This window comes from Calidris pugnax, unplaced genomic scaffold, assembly GCF_001431845.1.
Source record: "Calidris pugnax isolate Ruff unplaced genomic scaffold, ASM143184v1 scaffold113, whole genome shotgun sequence".
Taxonomy (NCBI): domain Eukaryota; kingdom Metazoa; phylum Chordata; class Aves; order Charadriiformes; family Scolopacidae; genus Calidris; species Calidris pugnax.
In genome coordinates, this window is record NW_015090879.1 from 2,438,712 (window position 1) to 2,460,481 (window position 21,770).

The window sequence follows — 21,770 nt, forward strand, 5'->3', positions numbered from 1 at the left end:
CCCCCAGCCACTCCTGCCCCCCCCAAAACATCCCCTCTTCCAGTTTGCTTTAATACACGTGTGATTTACTGGCGATGACCGGTGCACAGGAATACTGGGTACGATACAGCCGTGCAGAGTCCCCCCACTATTGCTTTAATTTTGGGGAAAAAAAAATAAAAATAATAATAATAAAGAGGTGGGAGCAAGACAGAAGAAAACCAGATGGAGAGAGCAGGGTCCCAGCGGGGGGGTCCGGGCCCCAGGGGTGCTCAGGGGCTGGGGGGGGGCCCGCTCTGCTGCTGGTGGCACAGGGAGGGCGATGGGGACACAGCGGGGTGTGCCAGGACAGACCTACCATCTCTAAAATAAATAAGGCTAAGACTGGAGGCTACTGGCTCAGCTGGCTGGGGTTGGGGCGACTGTTCTGGTCTGTATTTAGTGTTCACAAGTCCCTGCCCGCCCGCGGCCGAGCGGCCCCGGCGACTTCGCAGGCAGGAGGTAATGCCCAACGCTGCCAAGGAGTTTCAGGTCAATCCCTACGTCCCCAACAAAGACACCTGGAGGGTGGCCCAGGCCAGACGCAGTCCCCTGCCCCAGCCCGCGGCAAGAGAAGGCAACACGCTACAAAACACATCTGCTACTCGCTCCCTGCCCACGCACCCCGGGGAGCGGGGCTGGAGAGTCAACCCCAAAAAGCAGGGCCAGCCCCCAGCTGAGGCCACAGCAGCTTCTCCCATCCCTGCTCACACGTGTCCTTGTGCCCGGCCCGAGGGTGGCAGGAGAGGGTGACGCTGGGGCCGGGAGCAGCCGGAGGGGGCACCGGGAGCCCCGGAACCTCTGTGTGAGAACAGTTCATCTGGCAAGAGAGGCATCCAGTTCACAAAATGAGGCTCAGAAACAATCGTTCCTGTTCTCAGCACAGGCCAACGCTCTTCCAGCGGCATCAGGTGACGAACGGGGACGTCCTTCTCCCACCCGGGCACCAAGGGGGACAGCAGAGGCAGCCCCGGGGATGGCAAGATAAGGGAGGGAACAAATACAGTAGAGACTTCAGCCAGCCCCTTCCTAAATCTAGGCAGATTATTTTGGGAAGCTTTTTTTTTTTTTCACATTATAACTCATATATTATATCTGTACCACAACTGAAGTGTGAAAATGCTAAATCAGAATTAATGCAATTTTAACTGCACCTTAGATAAAGCTACTGAAAAATAAGATTAAATCATATATCCTTATGAAACTAACAGAATCAGTGAAAGGTGGGAAGGAGGAGGTCAGAGGCCACGCCGGGCCCAGTCCTGCAAAACCTCAGAACTGCCCCCAAGATCTGCTCCCTGTGGCTTTTGCCTGCCAGGGGGGCTGTGGCCCAGGGGGCTGTGGCCCGGGGGGGGTGGCCGGGCTCTGGGGGCAGCCCCCACTCACAGCAGGTCATGGGGGGGCTCTTTGTGCCGGCTGACGAAGGCCTTGGCGAGCTACAGCCCACACGGGGCCACCATGGGCCAGACACCGCAGCCAGAGCGGGTGGCAGGGTAAGGACAGAGAAGGTTTGATGCAGATGAAGGGAAGTGGGAGGTTTCAAGAAATTCTTCCTTTCGAGAAACCCTGATAAATCTAAGCTTATTCAAACCATACGGAGCGAACGCCATCAGCCGGCTCTCCACGCTGCACAGCCGCGGCTCCTGTGCCAGCAAACCAGCTTCACCCTTGGTAGTCTTCTCCTTTCCCACAGGCTTTGCTCGATCCAGAAAACAGCATGGTTAAAAAGACAAGAGAGGTAGATTACAGTCATGATTAAAAGCAGATTAGTCATCGAGGCTTCGATTTAAAAAAAAAAAAAAAAAAAAAAGATTCCAGAAGATGCCAAGAGGTTGCTGCTTCAAAAACTAGCTTTTTTTTTTTTTTTTCTCCAAAAGTCTTCTCCCTCCAGAGCGAGTGTGTGTGTGTCCCTGAACAGAGCTCAGAAGAATTTGCTACATTACTCTCCATCCCGGGACACGGGTATTGCTGTTGAGCTGTAGTAGGCGACGTGAAAGGCAGACTGCAGGACGGCGCTTGTGCTCTCGGGCTGTGGGACGCTACTTCCGAAGGTACCTCTGGGCCAGGATGGCTGCGTCCAAAGGGTTCATGGGTTGGGCGTCGTGGCCCAGACGTCGCACGGGGGGGATGTTCCCAAACTGCCTCTTCTGGAGGAAGCTCTTGGCCTCATGCAAGGTGTTCTTCTCCTCAGCCAAGAGCAGCTGCTGCCGCATGTAGTTCTCAAACTCGTACTGCGAGCACTCCTCCGTCACCTTCACCTGAGAGAGAACCACCCCCGGGTCAGAGCCACAGCAACGGTCCCACAACTCCCCCCCAAAGGTCCTGAGCGACCCCAGGATATATCGTTCAAGCTGGAGGGGAACAGATTTAGATTGGAGATGAGGAGAGGGTTCTTCACTGTGAGGGTGGTGGAGCACTGGGACAGGTTGCCCAGGGAGGTGGTTGAGGCCCCTTCCCTGGAGATATTCAAGGAGAGGCTCGATGGGGCAACCTCGTCTAGTTGGGGGTGTCCCTGCTGACTGCGGGGAGGTCGGACTAGATGGCCTTTGGAGGTCCCTTCCAGCCTGGGCAATTCTATGATTCTATGATATCTGGAGTCCCAGTGCAGGAACTGAACCTGCTGCTGGATGCACAGGGAACGGAGCTCTGGAGACCTCAGCAGCTCATCCCGACCCTCCCAGACACTGCAGGGGCTGCAGCTGCCTGACCCCAGCTCCCAACCCCCCCTCAAGCCCAGCAGAGGGGTTTCTGATGGCAACACCCACCACCACTGATGACAAGCTCCTGCGAGGCCGTCCCCAGGCAGTGAGGTCACCAGCCACCACTTCCAACACAAAACGCGTTGGCAGGAAAACAGGATGTTTGCTCCCATGGCAGAGCTCACCGGGGAGCCCCAGCCAACCCCGCCACCTCTCCCCAGCTCTCCCAGTGCCTGCGTGCGAGGGAGCCAGCGCTGCTCAGAGAGGAGCAACCTGCCCCTTGGCCAGCTCCAGGGCCGGCCAGCTCACTTCCAGGCAGCCCGGCCAGCTGGATGTGACTCCTGGTCCCAGCAGCATCAGCCTTTCCTTCCGCTGCACAGGACCGTGATGGCCACAGCTGGGTCCCGTCCCCTCCCCAGCCCAGGGGCCACAGGGCGCTGCCACCTCTTTCCATGACACACGGACTTGGCACAGGGGCACGGAAGGGCAGTTCCGTGGAAAGGGAAGGAGGCAAACCTACCTCCTGGGGGTTTTCAGGGTTAGCCACTTGGTCATCGATGTCCGGCACCACTTGCAAAGGGCCACTCAGCGAGGACATTGACTGCCTGGGGGGACAGCACAGCGTCAGGGACCCAGAGCAGGGCCCCAACTCGCCCAAACTCCCCCAACACCCCGGCCAGGGCCACCAGCACATGGCACAGCACTGCCTGGATGCCACACTGCCTACTGCTACTATTCCAAGTTCAATTTCCCCTGCTATGAAATCGTGTCAAATCCCCACAGCTGCCTTTTTCTTTTCCTTTTTTTTTTTTTTTTTTTAAGAACCAGGCTGTGGAATTCTGGATCTCTAACCCTCGCATAGGTAGGAGAGAAAACAGCCACAGCTCCAAAAATCACAGACTTTGCTGCTGACTCAACAGGCAGCAGCAGAACTTTGCCCAGGCGTGCTGTGCCGCACAGACAGAAGGTCACCGGGCTGACGAGGGAGGGCTGCACCGAGCAAACACCCCCAGGAGCCATTTCTGCCAGAGTGTGCTACTGGAATCTCATCCCAGTTGGTTCACACCAGTCCCGGAGTCGGAGTTACCCTCAAAAGGCATTCCCACCCTGCACGGGTAGGGGCATCTCCTGCTCTTCCCCCCAGAGAGATCTCATGCCTGCTTTTACTCAATGGATAATGTGTCTGCATTTGGCTGCATCTGTTTGTACATGTGAGATATTCCTGATCATTAGACTTTCTTTAAAAAAATCAATTCTGGGGAGCACGAGGTGGGCAAAGGCCCCCCTGTACCCCAGCACTGCTCCGGGATGTTACTGCTGTGCAGGCTCCAACCTCAATCAGTAACAAGCGTTTGTACAGGCCACTCAGGCCGTGCCACCAGCAGCCACCAATGGTTGGGACACAGGATTTAGGCTTTTTTGCAGCTCTCTCAGATCCTCCCCTGGTGTCCTGTTTGGCAGCAGTCTCTCCTGGCTGCAGCTGGAATAACACAGCCTGCGGCCAGCGGAGCCATGTTCCCGTCTCTCTCCTCTCGCACATACCAGGATGCGATGATGGAGCTGAGAGAATCCAGCACTTCAGACGCCGTCAGACGCTGCTGCGGATCCAAGACCAGCAGTTTTCGGATCAAGCACACAGTGTTTTCTGAGACCCGTCCATCCCTGGGCAGGAGAGAGCATGGTGAGCCCGAGGCAGGCAGGGGCAGCACAGGAGGGACGTGCTGGGAGCACAGGTCTGGGACCAGAGGAGTCACCGTTGCTCTGACCAAGAGACCTTCAAATTAACCAGCAGGTTCATTCCCTGTCCCTGCACCACGGGGCCTTTCTCACCTTTATACAAGACATCCCACCTCCACTACTGCCTCCTTGGTGTCTGCTGCACAGTCTATGCTCTCATTACTGCTGCAACCCCCAGGGGCTGCGACTGAAGCCCCTCCAGCTCTGGCCCTCCCAGTAAGACCCAGAGCACCACCTGCACGGGCACCAAGAGAAGGGCCACCCCCTGCCCCCAGACGGGCTGTACTCACTCAGGGATGGTGTACTCGGCGGCCTTGATTTTGCGGAAGAGCTCCTGAGGTATGCTGTCGTAGAAGGGGAACTGGCCGTAGAGCATGGTGAAGAGCACGACGCCCAGCGCCCACATGTCACTGGGCTTCCCACGGTACGGCCGTCCTGCAGGAGCAAGGAGACAAGAGCAACAGGCTCAGTGACCCCGCTCACCCCTGCAGCCCACCACCAGCAGCAAAACTGAAGCAACCTCTCCATGTCATCCTTTTTTCCAAGTCTTAACCAAAAACGCCCAAGACTGCCTATTGCAAGACACCAAGAACCTCTTTCAAAGGTGCATCCTTTGTGAATAAGCACGTTGTTTGTGTCCGTACAGGTGTCTTCCCTCTCCCCACAGAGCAGGGCTGTCCCTGGGGAAGAGCCTTGAGGAGATCTGAAAGCATCAAGGAATCAGAGCCACTGATTGTGCTGAGTTCACACCTCTCCCCCCTTTGCCACCAGCCCCAGAGCCTCAACGGGCTCCACGGATGCACCTTGTCTGAGCCAAAGGAGAAGACAACTTAAGGGCCAATGAGTACGAGGCACGGGGAGGCAGGAAAGAAATCCCAAGGAGAGTCAGTGCTCCACAGGTGAGTGAGCCAAGATCAGCCCCAGCCTCCCTGGAATTTGTGTGGAAGCACAGACTGAGATGCTCCACACCCGGCACAGGTGGAGCCCATGGAGATGGGACTCTGCCTCCGGGATGGATCCAGCAACATTGGAGCCGGCCTGGAAGCTGCAGAGGGTGCAGGAGGCTCGGGGACATTCCCAAAAGCTGCTGCAGCCCCAGCACGCCCTGGGATCCGCTCGATGGAAACACTGCTTTAAAGCCCCTCTGCTCACACAATCCATCAGCCAAAAGCAGCACGAGGGTCAAAAACTAAACTCCAGTGCGGTACCACAGCGCAGGACTGAGGGAATGACTTCCTCTGACTCACACAGTGAGTCACTGCTGCAGCATTTGTTATTTGTACTAATTATTCTTTGCTTTATATGCTCAAAAAAAGGCACCTCTCCCTCCTCCTCCAGCTTTTCCTGCGGTGACATTTCAGCAGCCATGAAACGCAAGCCATCTCTTAGCAGGAGACAGCTTCTCCCAGAGACCTAAAACAATGATTAATTCTTTAGGCGTTTCAGCTTCCTCTTGCACAGGAGCCTTAGCAATCCAGACAGAGGGATGCTCAGAGTCTGAAGGTGGTGCTGAAGCCTGGAATGTCCTCAAGTAACTTTTCCCTCCATGCATGGAGGAGAAGTGCAGACCGAGCCATCTGGGAAGAGCATTTTTGGGAGCACGGGATGGGGCTGCAGGGATGCCCCATAGAGAAGGGCTCTGTGCACGGACATGGGAGCCAGAGCACAGAGGTGGGGTCAGCCCAGGTGGGGCTATGGGAGGATGCAGGGTCTCAAACAGCCTCAGCCATCAGAGAAGGCAGCAAAGACCCTGTTCAGTGCCCTGCGGCCTCCAGACAGGCCAGTTTATCCACCACCATGAGAGCCATCAGAAGACAGATGGGTGGTGGGAGCCAAGCTGTGCTGGCAGGGAGGGTGACAGAGCTGCAGTCTGGGACAGAACACCCCGGAGAAGCAGCCAGGAGCAGCTCCACGCAGCCTTTACCAGCCACTTGAGCTGCAACCGCTCCAAGCCCCTGCAGAGCAGTTGGCTCCTGTCATCCCTCTGGTTACAGGGGCCTCAGGATATCCTGCAGAACAGGAAAGGCCTGCAAAAAAACACACGTCGCACCTCCCCGCCTGCCTCTGCTCCCTTCCTGGCTTCGTCCTGCCCAGGAGGGAAACAGCTTTAAACCTGCCTGGCAGATGGGGATGGAGGAGCTCAGCTTCGTTCACTGCTGCGGCCTGTAAACCCCACAGCACGTGGAGGGGAGCCCACCAGGGCTGGGAATATCAAGACTAGTTCCCTCCAAGAGCACTTCTGAACTACAGTAGCTGAGGATACCACACATGGGTAACTCAGATCTTCAGCAGAGGTGTTTTCAGTACTCTAGATGTCATCCCCATACAAACCAGTGTGACAGACTGGGAGGGACTCTGGCCTTCACACCAGCGATCGTGCTGCCGACTCCTCCAGGAGAGCTGGTGCCGATGACCTGCTGGCCACAGTTTTTTTAGGCAGTTTCCCATCACCCAGTTCCTAGCTCAGCCCCTCTGCTCCCTTCCTGGCTTCGTCCTGCCCAGGAGGGAAACAGCTTTAAACCTGCCTGGCAGATGGGGATGGAGGAGCTCAGCTTCGTTCACTGCTGCGGCCTGTAAACCCCACAGCACGTGGAGGGGAGCCCACCAGGGCTGGGAATATCAAGACTAGTTCCCTCCAAGAGCACTTCTGAACTACAGTAGCTGAGGATACCACACATGGGTAACTCAGATCTTCAGCAGAGGTGTTTTCAGTACTCTAGATGTCATCCCCATACAAACCAGTGTGACAGACTGGGAGGGACTCTGGCCTTCACACCAGCGATCGTGCTGCCGACTCCTCCAGGAGAGCTGGTGCCGATGACCTGCTGGCCACAGTTTTTTTAGGCAGTTTCCCATCACCCAGTTCCTAGCTCAGCCCCGTGGATGGGGAACCCTTGGAGGTGGGATGCACCAGGGGCGATCACGGACTGCACAGGCAGCTCAGCTCCATCACAAGGGAGGTTGATCTGTGTTCACAAGGAGAACTCCACACTGTGAGCTCAGGCAGGGTGACTGGAGCCCACAGACTTACAGAGAGATGCTTCAGATGCACAGACCAAGTGTAAGTACACCTTTCAGCACTCTAGGCAAGCTCATCTGGATGAGAGCAAAAAAAAACAACCCCCAAAACCATGCCTTGGTCACTGCCCTGACACACAGGACAACCGCATGAGAGTTATCACACCATCAGGCAGTTCATTGACAAGAAACCTCCTGAGACAACCAGACAGACAGAAAGCACGTCTGTTCCTGCAGGTCCCATGCACTGGAAACAGTTAAAAGGTGGGAGGACGTTAGGGAAAGCTGCTCTTTGCCAGATTTCTGCTTAAGTCCTCTGCTGGAGAGGCTCAGGCCAGACTGCTGGAGACGAGACACAGCCCGGGCAGACTGCTGCTCTGGCCTGCTGTGATCATTCCTTTATTTTTAAGTAACTCCTCTCAGTTGGCCCAGAAGCTGCCCAGAGGGTCAGTAGTTCCTTTCCAGAAAAAGCAGCAGCTGCAGCAGCTGCTCCTCTTAGTGCAGGGCCTGGAATAAACTGACATTATGGTGGGATTTGGGCCCATTCCCTCTCAGGGCTCGGGATTTACCTGCAGCTTACGTGAAGCCTCAGGAAGAAGATTCAGACACTGGAAGCAGAACATCTTGTCTGCACTTGGACTTAGTTAGGACCAGGCAGGGAGATTTTAATTAGCTGTGAAGTTCAGACTAGCCTTAAGAAAAAAGTTACACTTGCTCCTTCCCTCCAGACTTTCCCAGTTGGAAAACACAGATCAAAGTCTTGTAACTGGACCCTAATTAAGAGGCTCTCACAGAAGGCAAGTTACATACGGGAACAGAACTGGGTGGTTTCCATTTAGTGTCAAAAGCCACAAATAAATGAAGCAAGTGCTAAGTGTGGGGGCTGTGACCCCCTTCCAAGGAGCAAAGGGGATTTACCTACCACTGAGCACGTCCGGGCTGATGTAGGCAGGGCTCCCTCGCTGGTCCTTCAGCAGGTCGTCTTCACTCACCAGGTGCTTCCCGAGACAGAAGTTCGTTATGGTTATTCGATGAGTCCTGAGGAGAATCAGAAGACATCAGTGAACACGCTCCTGCAGGAGCCAAGCAGCACAGAGAAAGCGAAGAGCAGAACAGAGGTGTGTGTCTGTGCAGCTTGGGAGAACAGGGAGAGTCAGAAGACATCAGTGAACACCTGCAATCCTGCAGGAGCCAAGCAGCACAGAGGAAGTGAACAGCAGAACAGAGGTGTGTGTCTGTGCAGCTTTTTGGGAAGCTTGAAGTGCTGGGAAAAGATCAACTCCATCCCGACAGGGAGGGATGCCACACCAACTCTTTCGGGGAGCAAGAGAATCTGTCTTACAGCTACGGACAATGTCTACACTTTAACAGCTTATTCTCCCCTCCCCTTCCCAACTACCACCTCTAAAGGCATGCCAGCCAGCACCTCTTTTTCAGGGGAGCAAGAGAATCTGTTTTACAGCTACGGACAATGTCTACACTTCAACAGCTTATTCTTCTCTCCCCTTCCCAACTACCACCTCTAAAGGCATCTTCTCCACACAACACTTTCTGGAAGCTGAGGGAAAGCCCCTGCAGAAGGGCTGCCCCGTGACTGCACTACCCCCTGCAGAAGGGCTGCCCCGTGACTGCACCCCGTTTGTTCGAGCATCACTGGCAGAGAAGTCACAGGACCTCTGATCAGGTTCAGTGCAACCACTTGTGTGCTACCCAGCAGTGCCACAGCAGCATCCTGGGGCAGTCCTGACCCCAGGACTGTTCTCCATGTGGAATTACACACAACAGAGAAAGTCTAATCAACATCCAAAAAACCTCCTGCATTTAAGTCCTTCAGCAAAGGTGAGAACTGCAGGCACACGCAACTTCTCTAATAAGCTCCCCCTACTTCCCTGTGGCATTGCCAGCTCCAATTAGCTAATTTTTCCAGGGAAAGTGAGCTCATTACAAAATTACTACCGCATTAAATCTTTCATGTCACTCAGGTACTTTGAATTTTGAAGTACAACTTACAGAACTGAGCAGAAAAACACTGTCTAGAAGATCTCTATATCCTTGAAAAGTATTACACAACTGGAGCCCGAGAGCTTGAATTGAGTCAGTCAAAATAACCAAGAAATATTTCCAGCAAATCTAACAGACAAGTGAAATAAAACCAAGTGTGGGCTGGCAATGGAGAGCTGATTATTAAGGAAGACAGACTTGTGTTTAAAAAGTGTTAGATTCAACTGTCAAGAGACTTCCCTGGTTGAATAACAATTTGCAGGATTTGTTAAAGATTTAAAAGACTAAGTGTTCTGAAGGACACTCAAACGTTCAGGGTTGCTTGCTTTTATTTAGTCACTGAGATTTGATCTAATCTGCAATCATCCAACTACCGCACAGGCTAATTGGAAAACCTGCAAGGCTTTAATGTCCCCAGCTCGAAGGGGACAATGTCTGAGGTATCCTCGTTAGCCCGGGGTGTCACACACCTGGTTTGGACTCTGCAGTGATCAGCAGCCACCGTCACAGACCTGACTCCTTTGTGAGCAGGGCTGGAACAGCACAAACACTTCTGCTCAGCCCGAATGACGGCTCCTCTCCATGGTGATCTACTCTCCTGCTCACCCACCCTTCCACATGACTCACTGCTCGAGAGGCTACAGCTTCTCCTCACCAAGGCTGATGGGCTCGCTAGTAAGAAGCCAAAACACAGCATGTCATACAACAAATTACTTGAGCAAGTGTGTTCACAAAGCTTCAGATGCCTCCCCTTCCTGCTCCATCAGTGGGATGCTCCACTGCACACCCTGCCCGGAAAAGAAGGGAAGTGCTGGGTGGATCCTTTAGAGCAGCAACCTCTGCCTCTTCCTAGCAAGGAGAATCACCTCAAAGCAGCTCCATAGAAACCACTTAAAAATGTACAGGTGGCCCTGAAAACCCATAGCTGCTGTGTCCTGGAAGGAACCAAGAAGTTCAACCTCAGAGGGTGAAATCTGTTTGCTTTCAGTGTCAGGGAGGGGACAGAAGTGAGCTGTGACCAGAGTGACCCTGCACGTCCTGTACAGGCCTGGGAGCCAAAAGCCTTCCAGGTTTTTAATTCATGCCACAGAAGAACAGAGCATGAAAAGACAATGAGTTCCACTCACTCTGAAAGTTCACCCAACCAGCCAGTGACGTAATGCTGAAGGACACGGAGCACCTGAGCTGGAGCTCACTCACCAAATGAGTAACTACAGAACCCAAGGCAACTAAAAATCTCCAAGAAGCCACCACCAGCCACCCCTCACTGCACTGAGCTCGTGCCCCACTGACACTGGTGGCTCTGCACTGGGAGGACTGGTGCCTCCCGCCTCTGCCCAGCACCCACCACGTGTGGGACAGCAATGAACTGCCACTCACATCAAACCAGCTCATGGGAACAAGGAAGCTATTTCAAGCACAAATACAGACCGGACAGAAGAACTTTTGTTTAGATAAGTAAATATTTTACTGCTAACAAAAACACAGCAGTGTAACAGTCAAAGACGTAGCAGGGCTGTGATTCCAGTATGGACTGCAGTGCTGGGAATTCCCTTCCTGAATTACGTGAACAGAACCTCCTACCACAGTTTAATTCTTTTTTTAAATATAAACATAAGCGTGCCTCTTGCAGGTTTCTGAGTTACTATAAACACGGGGTCACGAAGCTTGGCAGAAGAGTGAGCTACACAGGTTGGGCTCAAGTCATTTTTGGAGATTAACTCATGTAACTTGATTGGTTGGAACTCGATGATTCACGAATTCACAGAATTGTCAGAGTTGGAAGGGACCTCTAGAGATCATCCAGTCCAACTCCCTGCCAAAGCAGGGCTGCCCAGAGCACATCACTCAGGAGCATCCAGGTGGGGCTTGAAAATCTCCAGAGAAGGGGACTCCACAACCTCTCTGGGCAGCCTGTTCCAGGGCTCTGTCACCCTCACCATAAAGAAATTTTTCCTCAGATTTGAGTGGAACTTCCCATGGTCCAGCTTGTGCCCGTTGCCCCTCGTCCTATCGCTGGAAACCACTGAAAAGAGTCCGGCTCCATCCTCCTTCAACCCTCCCTTTAGGAACTTGTAAACATAGATGAGGTCTCCCGTCTCCCCTCAGCCTTCTCTTCTCCAGGCTCAAGAGCCCCAGCTCTCTCAGCCTTTCCTCAGAAGGGAGATGCTCCAATCCCTCCAGCATCTTAGTTGCCCTACGCTGGACTCTCTCCAGTAGTTCCTCAACCCTCTTGGACTGGGGAGCCCAGGATTCCAGTTGTGGCCTCACCAGTGCCACGTGATCTTTAAGGTCCCTTCCAACCCAAACTGTTCTACGATTCTATGAACTTTGAAGTGGATTTGTATTTTTGCCCAGCCTGTTTCCCCTTCCCTTGCCCTTGTCACACCACAGGACTCTCAGCACACGCTGCCTTCCGCTGTGTTTCTAACAGAAATCTGCTCAGGGAAGGAACACAAGAAACTGCCAGAACGACAGCTCCCCAGCACTTACCTTTTGTTTAGCACCATGTTTCCTAGTTTCAAGTCTCTGTGCACAATATTTTTCTGTGAAATACATAACATAACATGAGCAAAAGCATATTTGTTATAGAAGTATAAATTCAATGCTTGGACAAAAGCACTAAGTATCTTCTGAAATCATGTCATCTCCGTCCTCAGAAACAACCCAGAGCCAGGGTTGGGGTCAGGCTGCTCCCTGGGTACTTGGGGCACATCACTCTCAACTCTGGTCAGGGGGACAGAACAAGCAAATTCGCTACTTTGAACACACAGACTGATTTGATTAAAACTAAGAGGCCTGAAATCTAAGTGTCCAGGCTCAGGAAGACTCACTAAGTGTCCAGGCTCACGATGAGCATTTCCTCAGAAGACAGACGCTTTGTTGCTCTGCCAGGGAAGGGTGGGTGCCCCTCGCCACGGGCTGAGAACTCAAACACTGGCAGAATCTATTGTTGTTACAATAATTTCTACTTCATTGATCTCAAACCTGGAGCTTGAGGTTCTGATCTCAGAAACCAATTCTTACATTGTGATTTATTTGGCTTCAACAGGAAGTAGCTGGAAGGGTTGGATTAGTGGCTGCTCTCCCCTTCCACCACCCCTTTCTGAGGTTCCCAACACTGTAGTTCATCTGATCTGTGTTTGGTCCAGCTGGGCCCTCTCCACAGTCACTGAACACTGCATTGTCATCAAGAAACTTGAGGGGAGGGGAAGGGAATGCTCTTTCATGGCTTGAGGTTATGGGGAAAGAGCTGAAACACCCACCCTCTGTACCTGCACAAGGAAGTCTTAAAACACCTATTACCCTAAGGTGGGAAAACCAAACCTCCCATCAGCGAAGGGGCTAAGGAGGCTCTCACCTTATGTAATGCTTCCACCACTCGTACCACGTCATAAAATATCACTACTGTCTCCCGCTCACTCAGTCTCTTCTCTTTAATGACGTAATGCTGCAGATTGATCAGATCTGCTGTTTTGTCGCTGAAATCATGAGCACAGAGACAGTCTAACACAAGACAAATGCGCTTCTTCATTTTCCTGACCATTCTGTTGGCTTCTAGGTCTTCTATAATTTCACAGGCTCGGTCCTAGAGGGAGGCAAACAAAGGAGCAGTAGTTCAGGGAAGCTGTCAGGGTATTTGTACTTACAGAGCACTAGAGAATAAATAACTACACGGCGATCTCAAAATAAGCAAATGCAACGGCAGTGCTTGATCTTTGCCCTGAGTTGGGATTTCCAAAAAGAAGATACATGATCTCCACTTCAAGAAGCCAGAGAAAGTCTGTGCTGTTTGGCTGTATGTGTATGTCAGCACTGATAGTGTTTATATACACACAGACACTTTTAGGTAAAACCTAGAAAAACTCAACAGGGGAACAGACTATGTGAACACCAGGGGTCCAACACAGCAGTGATGAGAAGAACAGAAATCTTAAGACACAATTAACAGTTCGTCTGTAACACTACCCAGGACGCAGCTGAGTTGGACATTTGGCTTATTTAGGATATAGCACAGATGGCCTCACGTGAAAATCTGTTGACAAAATGTAACCAGAAAGCAAAGCAACACCAACACGCTGCTAACAGCACCACTCACTCACACCAGACACTGAGCAGCACATGGAGGGCTTTAAGCCCCTGAAACAGTTTCTTGGCAATTTGTCTCCTCTTACAAGGCATCACAAAACAGCACAGAGACTGGGAAGCACAAATTCAGTTCTAAAGGAGCTCCGTGGACACAAATTAATTTGCCATGGAAGCAGCTGTTTTCCTACCTGAAGGGGACGCTACCGAGCCCCTGTCCCAGCTTGGAACTTCCCACATTTCACAAATCCCAAACCCATTAGATCCCACTTAACCCTCAAAAGCCACTGCCGTGAACTTGTTTGTTTGAAGCAGCAGAGGTTGATCTCAGCACTGGGCTGGTAGTTCCTCACACACAGGGACAGGCTCAGCACAAACTGTACATTAAACAAAAGCAGCTCAAGGCCAGAGCAATTCCTGGCCTTCCCCCAGCCCGGATGGTCACCAGCTGTACCTGGAAGAGCCCGTGATGATGAACCACTCCCTCCTGGTTGTGGAGCAGGGAAAGGAGAGAATACTCTGTGTGCAGCAGCATCTTGCCCTGTCGTTCCTCCTGGGTTTCTATTCCTTTATCACCCCTTTCTTCTAAGGTGAGAATCTTCAGGAAGAGGGAAAAAAACCTTTATAGCTCCCAGAAAAACCCAAATGCCCCCAAACCTCTCACCCTGTAGGTATTCACGTGTTTAACAGCTGATGTAATTACTCTGATGTTTGCATACTTGCCACCAACCCGTGTGAGCTCACCTCTGTGCAGAAGGCACAGCAGGAGCTTCATTAACACAGGAAAGTGGCTCAGGTGGCTTTTGGCAAATCTCCCAGTGATTTTTCCCCACCGGGGTCACCCGTTGCAGGCACAGGGGAGCAGAGGACCCGTTGCACCCGTTTTGTCACCCGTTGCAGGCACAGGGGAGCAGAGGGCTCCAGGAGAGCAGCGCACAGAGGTTTTGTCTCTGGGCTGATCTCGACACCAGATCTGTGCCTGGCACAGCTGCCCTGCTGAGGGCAAGTTCCAGTAGCCCCCGTCGACAGCCCACCGGCCCCCGCAACCTCCAGCACTTCTGCTGTGAGAGCTCAAGTCAAACAGCTCCAAAGAGCAGGAAGCCCCACAGTTTGCTTACCTTTAGCTGATAAAAGTCATCTGTCCCATCCTTTCTTGCCAAACACTGAACAATACTTGGCACAGGGGAGTTACCTAAGCGTGGACCTGACAGCACAAAGCAAAAACAGACTTGTTTTCCTTAAGCACCAATGACTAATCCAGGGTTACATCAGTAAGCAAGTGTCATGCAGTTTACATTAGTTTAAACTAAGTTCCTTTTTGTTTTTTTTCCAGGAGATTAAATGTGTTTCCACAAATTACAATCTTAAGAAAAAAAAAAGGCATTGAACTCTGAAACCTCTTTGGACAGTGTTTCATTTGTTCACTGGAGAAACATTTAACAAAAGCCCACACATGGCACAGCTGGTTTCAGAAATTCAAATTTCTGCATGCCTGAACCATAAGGCTTTTACATTTACTAGCAACACCCATGGCAACTGCCATTGCCACACCTCTGCAGGCACCGCTCAGGTACACAGATTAGCCCAAATTTCAGGCTAACATACAGTCTCCCCTCTGTGGTTTAGATCAATCAGCTTCCAATTGATTATGCGTTGGTTTTCACTGTGAAGTCCATCATGTTTTTGACAGTTTATACAACTAGTTCTGAACTAACAACTATTCCAGCAACTCTCAAAAGGCAGCAGAGCGCTCTTGCCTTGGCACACACTGTGTACAGCGACCACTCCTGCATTATTAACTTGCCTACAGGCTGATTTGACAGCATATTCCATGCAAGCAGGGCTGAACATCTCCCCAGAGCTCCAACCAAAAAGCCCCTTGAATTAATTTGCTCTTTTACAAAGTCTAAGAACGCAGTTTTAAAGGAAAAAAAAAAAAAAAAGGGGAAAGGAAGGGCTCATATTAATCTTAAAAGCTGTGCCTGCCTCACTGTATTAGTTTTACAGATCTCCACAGCCTGAGCAGCTGCAGAAGCTCCAAGGGCTACACCGAGTGACTTGCACTCTGAGGTAACACTAAATTACACATCTGCTCTGCCTCATTTCAACGCGCCTTTTATTTTCAGTTTTGCAATCAGCAGCTACCTTGAAAACCGATGAAGAAACCCCTCCCTGCTTACCCAGTATAAAAGGGCCCGCTCTCTTGGCATTATTTCCAGAAATCCCTGTACAAAGAGCTTTTGCCTTAGCGGATGTTTCCCCAGCTCCTCTGTCTGATGCTCGCCGCTTCATCCTTGGCTCTTGAAAGAGAAAGAAGATCACATCTGATGAGCAACCGAGTTAATTTCTTATATTATCCCTTATTTCATACTGGAAGCTTTCACCTACGGAGGCACTCGTGTCTCTGCCTACTCGTGTTTCTACAAAAAAAAAAGCAAAGCTGTGGCTCATTACTGATAGCCCAGTTGTGGGCTGGAGCTTAATGCATTTTTGAAGGCATAAATCAGCCTCGTTATTCAAAGCAACATTTCCTAGAACAGTTGTCTGAGACATAGTGGGAACAAGTCAAAATAATCAAAGCTTGTTTTACAGCAAAAAGAAGTTTGCAAATTAATATATTCCAAAAAACTCCGAAAGAAAACGTCCAAGTTATCCTTTTGTATGTGTGTCTACTTCTGATTCAGCCCACGGGCTTCTGTGGGCTCCTTCCCGGAGAACTTCACTATTAATGGATATTCCAGTGAAAGGAAACCGCGGTGCCAGTACGTGGGCTCTCCTGCACCACCACTCCTCCCAGAGAACAGCTTCATCTATTGAATGAGAGCTTCATGCTTTGCATCCAAGTATTTATTCAAGGTCCACACACCACTACAATTCAGCACAACCAACTCCAAGTGGGACTCACTCCTACTTATTCAGGTACTGCAGAAAATACCATTTCCAACCAGCATTTTCTGCTGCTCCGAAATCCAAAGAGAATTTGGGGCAGTATTGCAGAACCAATACCTAAAGGGCCAAATCAATTCAAGCCTCTGTGACTAAAACACTCCTCCCCTGAAGGAAAAGTCTTGTTTCAGTTTAGCAGGAAAAGCACCTCCTGTGACTGCTGCCTGGGCAGCCTCCACGTGCCGCGTGTTCACTGCCAGCACAAACCAGCTCCAGACTGAAGGTTTGCTCCCAATCCACCTCCTGTTCACCTTTAGCTCTTGGAAAAGAGTTTCAAAGACTTTCACAAGTATCTAGACATTAAATGCTCATGCTCTAACATTTCAAAGATTTATTTTTTTTTTTTTAAGGGGGTGGGGAGAGTTGGAACTAAACACAAACCCATTCTCTTACTCTGAGCAAGTCAAAACCCAGCCCCGGGAGCCTTCCCCGAGAGGTTACTACAGCAGAAGGGGAAAATATTTTTGGGTTGTACTTATTTGTTTCAAAAAAAGTCCCAGTGTTTCACCACGTAAGAGACCGATAAATCACCACACTTTGAATGAAGTTTACCCTCTGGCAGTCCCACCCTTTCTGTGGACACAAGCGTGAGCTCATTGCATTAACTCATCTGGCAGTACCTGTCACCAGAGCCCAGATAGCAGGAGAGATAAGGGGGAGGAATTAACAGCAGGCTGTGCATCCCCTGCCTCCCACCAGCCCTTCAGGTCTCCAGCACAGCTGAGCAGAACAACCTCCTGAGCCCCGTGCGCTCCTGGTCCTGTTCATTCTGCATCCCTGACTTAATATCTGAGGCTGCCTTATAAAATTCCCCACTCCTTGCGACATCACCATCCCCGCTGGAAGAGCGTGAGTAAGATTTCCACTGGAGAAACCCCACTGCACAGAAACTCTGAGATAATGAGGGTTGTGCAATCCCAGCTGGGTAGGAATCGCTGGTGCAAACGGCGTTATCGTAAACAAAAATAATCGGAGGACTCACGTAGTTCTGCATCAACTGTATCTTTACTCTTCTTCCAAACTAGGTTTTCCAACGTCTCAGGAGACAGGAGTCATCACCTTGGAGAAGGCTGGATGGTCGAAAGGTCGAGGGCTCTGTAATGCGAAACGAGATACACTTGATGCTGTGGTTCTGGATTATTCTTGATTACGATAACGTGGTATGCACCAGAACTTCTGCAGCCCCAAACATCTGTGCTTATTTTGGCTTAGAAAAGGCCTGAAGCTCCTGACATCACAGGAGAGAATAAAAGGGCTCTTGAAGTTCAATCCCCAAAGAGTCTCAGGCGCAGGGCCGGGCTCAGCAAGGCAGATACAAACCTCAGCCATCTCAAAAGGCATTTTGTGATGTGAGACAGACCTTCAGAGCAGAAACAAACACATTCTCTGCTTTAACCTCCCCCACACAGTACTAACTTGTCTGTTTGTAACAGTATCTTAAATACACCCAGGTCAGCAATAGCCACAACAGAGCCTGCGCCTCCGGAAGCAGTTTTTAATCACAGTAAGAGCTAATGCTTAAAGCTTGGACTTGAATGGAACAATTTCTGCCAACGGCAGAGAAGAATATATTGAGTTTTACTCCCATCAAATCCCCACTGCAAATCAATTCCTCTTTACAATTTACATTCAGCCTCTTACAAAAAGAACTAAACTTATTCTACTCTATTCAGTACTGCTTAACAGTTCATATGATCCCATTTCAAAGGAGAAATTGAGAATTTAAATCTGGACACTCTAGAACTGAATCTGGAGCACCTCTACCAAATGCTTAAAAGTTTAACCCTCAGATATTGCACGCGTTACGTATTTCTTAATCCTGGTTTACTTTACCAGTACCCAGATAGATCAACTTAAAAACGCACGGGAACATTTTGGGATGCAGGAGCCAAACTCCCAACACCACCCAAATCATGAAGGTTTGAATGAAACTCAGCTGGTCCTGGGGACTCTGCAGAGGCTGCTAAAGACCTTTCCGAACGAAAGCACCCCAGCTATTTCTGCTCTGCTGAACCACGCTCAGGTCACAGCTCTGGCAGCCGCTCGCCAGCCAGCGCTTTCGGAATGAGTCGTCCCGGTGCGGGGAGCGAGAGGAGGTGCCCCAGCCCCACCACTGCCTGAGGGACACCCACCGGCTTAAATACCACGGAACAAGTGAGAAACACATCCCATAAATGGGAACTCAACCACAAATCAAACTACAATCCTGTGCCACTGCCAGCACTGTCCACCCCATCTCCCTGCTCCGGCTGCGTCGCCAGGGCAGAGGCCACCCAAAATCTCAGGGGCCCTCAGCAGCACCCAGAGGTTCACACATGAGAATTTTGGGTTCCTCTGAGAGCAGAATGAAGGACGGGTCGATGGAAGGAAGGTCCCAGAGCAAAGGGAAAAAAAACGGAGGCAGCTGCTGCGAAAAAGCAGGAAGATTGTTCCCTTTTCTGCACATTGTGTAACCCCAATTAGAGCAAGGAAATTGGTCAAAAGGGCATGGAGTTCCTTGTGCAAGGCTCCTGCAGAACAAGTGGCCACCCACCAGGCACGGGGCTAAGACCAGCATTTTGATACAGGGCTGAAGGAAAACCTTAAACCAAGAAGAGCAATGCAGGAGGCTGCCCCTCCTGCCGCGCCAGCCGGGGTCTTCTGCCCACAAACTCATTTCATCTTGGCTTGAGCTGGGCTGATACAAAGCTCTGAGTTCAGAGGGCTTCACTGCTAGAAGTACTCGTGGTACTGCTCACACACGGAACTACAGCCTGGAGGAACAAGCTTTAAATCAGTTTTAGACAAAAGTCATAGTAAACTGAACCCCTTAAAACAACCCTGCAGCTGTAAGCAGAGGCCACAGCAGCACTTAGTGCTCAGACACGGAGGGGGCCCGTTGTAAGATGGGGGTCCTGCCCCACAAGCAGTGTGCTGAACCCATCTGCCATCCTGCCCATGGTCCCTGGAGCATCCCAGACCCCTGGCTTCAGCTCCCTCAGCCCCACGCTGGCCACAGGAGCCCTGCCAGCCCCACACAGCGCAGCTGGAGGGACACCAGCAGCATCACTGCTCCTCCACCAGAGATGGTCCTCCTAAGGGCGAAGAGCATCCCCCCAGCCCCTGCAGCAACACCTCCAGCTACAGACAGCCCCAGACAGCTGGGACTTTCCAATTCTTAAGACTTAAAAAAAAAAAAAAAACAACACCAAAAGGTCAGTTTAACATCATCAGGATCAGTCTCAAGAAAGAGCATCCAGCATTTCCGCAGAGAACCAGAACAAAAACGTCCACCCCTTAAACCACCCCGTCCCAGGGAGAGGGCTCTGAGACACTGATGTGGTGGGTTCACCGCCCCCTCCCCCAAACCCCAAACTGCACAAACCGAATCAAACCACCCCCAAAACCCAAACTGCACAAACTGAATCAAGCCACCCCCACTCCTTGTCCCACCATCTGTGACACAAATGGTCTCTCTCACACAGACAACGAAGTTACAAGTCTAGCACAAAAATTCACTACTTAATTTTAACTGTAATATATCAAACATAAATCAAATGCCTGCAATGTATCAAATGTCTTACTGGAGAAGTGTCTGAAGCCTCTCACTCCACTAGCTAGGACTTTAATAGAATTCTTAATCAAATAATTTTGGAGACCTAGATGTAACGTCTTTTAATTACGTAGCTTAAGGAAATTATCTAATTCCTGAATTACTGCAGGATGTTCCAGTGCCCAGTGTAACAACAAAGCAAAACAAGAGAGGAGGAAACTGCCCTTTTCATCTCAGATTAAAGAAGAGGCAGGTCCTGCAGTCCAGCACCCACAGCTAATAGCTGGAGCAGGAAAAAAGAAGCACCTTTGGGGTATTAAGAGGATTACTCAGCAGCACAGAAACCAGTCAAGACACTGGAGCTGATACAGCCTCCGCGATGCTTTCTGTTTTGTCTTGCAACCAGGGGACCAAAGGAGTTGGTTGGTGTTTACACTCTGTGAGGACTGGAAGCCCCAAAGGTGTCCTACCCCCCTGCGATGGGGGAGCTCATCCCTGGAAGTAAGGAATGGGATGAGCAGGGAACCAGCAGCAGACGATGGAGCCCACCAGTGTCTGCTGGAAGTTCATGGCCATCGAGGACGAGCTCCACCAGCAAGAGCTCACACCAGGAAGGGAATCCTGCTCCAGGAGCAGCTCCCAGCAGCCGAAGGAGCTGAGCTGCTGCCCCTTACTCCCCCCACCAGCCCCCAGCCCCCAAAACCCGCCCGTTGCTGCTGACCTGGAAACGCTGCAGGTGGGAGCAAGACGGGGCGGCGGGGGAGTCACGGGCAGAGCTGCCCACAAATGAATCATCGCTCCCCGCCAGCTTCCTCACTGGGCTGGAAACCTCCTCCCACCCCAGGCGCTCCGCCGCCCAGGGAAGCAGGTATTGCCCTCAAATTGTGAATTCCCCATCTCCTACCCCAGACAGAAGAACTGCCCCCCGAGGCAGCAGCGCTTCTGAACAGCTTTCTCTTCTGGGAGCCAAACGCTGCAGCACCTGGGATGAAGCTGGTGACCCGGTCCAAGGGCTTTTGCCCTGCCCTGCCCTCCTCTCGGCCAGCACGGGCCACAGCTTTTGCAAAAATGAAGCTAAAACAATTGATTCAAATGAGTAGTATCAGGCAGCACCTTAAATAACACGCTGGGCAGCATTTATCAGTGATGATTAATCAAAGTTCACATTTAAGCCTGGATCCCGGCAAATTCCAGCTCCGGAGAAGCGGTGTTGGACATGACCTAAAAACCTACACGAGTCCTGACATTAAATGAGTAAAACTTGGAGCAAAACTTGGTCTGGCTCCCCGGCACGGGAAGGAGCCGGTGGGTATCGCTGTGAGAAGGAGCAATCCCAGAGCGTTGCCACACACCTTCCTCGGGCAAACCCGGCCGGGGACAGCTCAGACCCAAGTCATCAGCGCTCCCAGGGAGACAGGCTCCATTCCCATTGGAAAAGCTTCCCTGGGAACAGGCGGAGTTGGGCTGGGGCGGAGGAGTCACTGGCTGGGGGATTACAGGGAAGGTTTGCCGGGCAGATCCCAAGCCAAGCAGGGCAGGATGGAGGGGCAGCTTAGGGGGGGGGGGATCTCCTCCCTCTGCAAAGCACCGGGGTAAATTCACTGCACGGGAACATGAACTTCACCAAAGCCTTTGGAAGTTTAACTGTTCAGTAAGAGAAGTAATAATAACAAAAAAAAAAAAAAAAGCAGCGCATCAGATGAGTCAGAGCCACCAGCACAACCCATGTACCG

At 51.3% G+C, this 21,770-nt stretch overlaps 1 protein-coding gene across 1 annotated transcript; it reads right to left on the reverse strand.

Moving 5' to 3' along the window:
* Positions 1-27: 27 nt before the first annotated feature.
* Positions 28-17,807, reverse strand: STK40 (serine/threonine kinase 40). Its single transcript, XM_014946590.1, has 11 exons — positions 17,488-17,807; positions 15,740-15,859; positions 14,678-14,763; positions 14,014-14,157; positions 12,835-13,062; positions 11,967-12,019; positions 8,395-8,510; positions 4,745-4,889; positions 4,260-4,379; positions 3,238-3,322; positions 28-2,276 (listed from the first exon to the last, which is right to left on the reverse strand). The coding sequence occupies exons 2-11, from the start codon at positions 15,849-15,851 to the stop codon at positions 2,058-2,060; spliced, it is 1,308 nt and encodes a 435-aa protein (XP_014802076.1). The 5' UTR covers positions 15,852-15,859; positions 17,488-17,807; the 3' UTR covers positions 28-2,057.
* Between the last annotated feature and the right edge of the window lie 3,963 nt (positions 17,808-21,770).

Coding starts and splice junctions, on each gene's coding strand:
- STK40 (XM_014946590.1), bottom strand. CDS start 15,851: ATGAAGCGGCGAGCATCAGACAGAGGAGCTGGGGAAACATCCGCTAAG. Junction 14,158..14,677: donor ATGACTTTTATCAGCTAAAG/GTAAGCAAACTG, acceptor CTCTTCCTGAAG/ATTCTCACCTTAGAAGAAAG. Junction 4,380..4,744: donor GCCGAGTACACCATCCCTGA/GTGAGTACAGCC, acceptor TCTCCTGCCCAG/GGATGGACGGGTCTCAGAAA.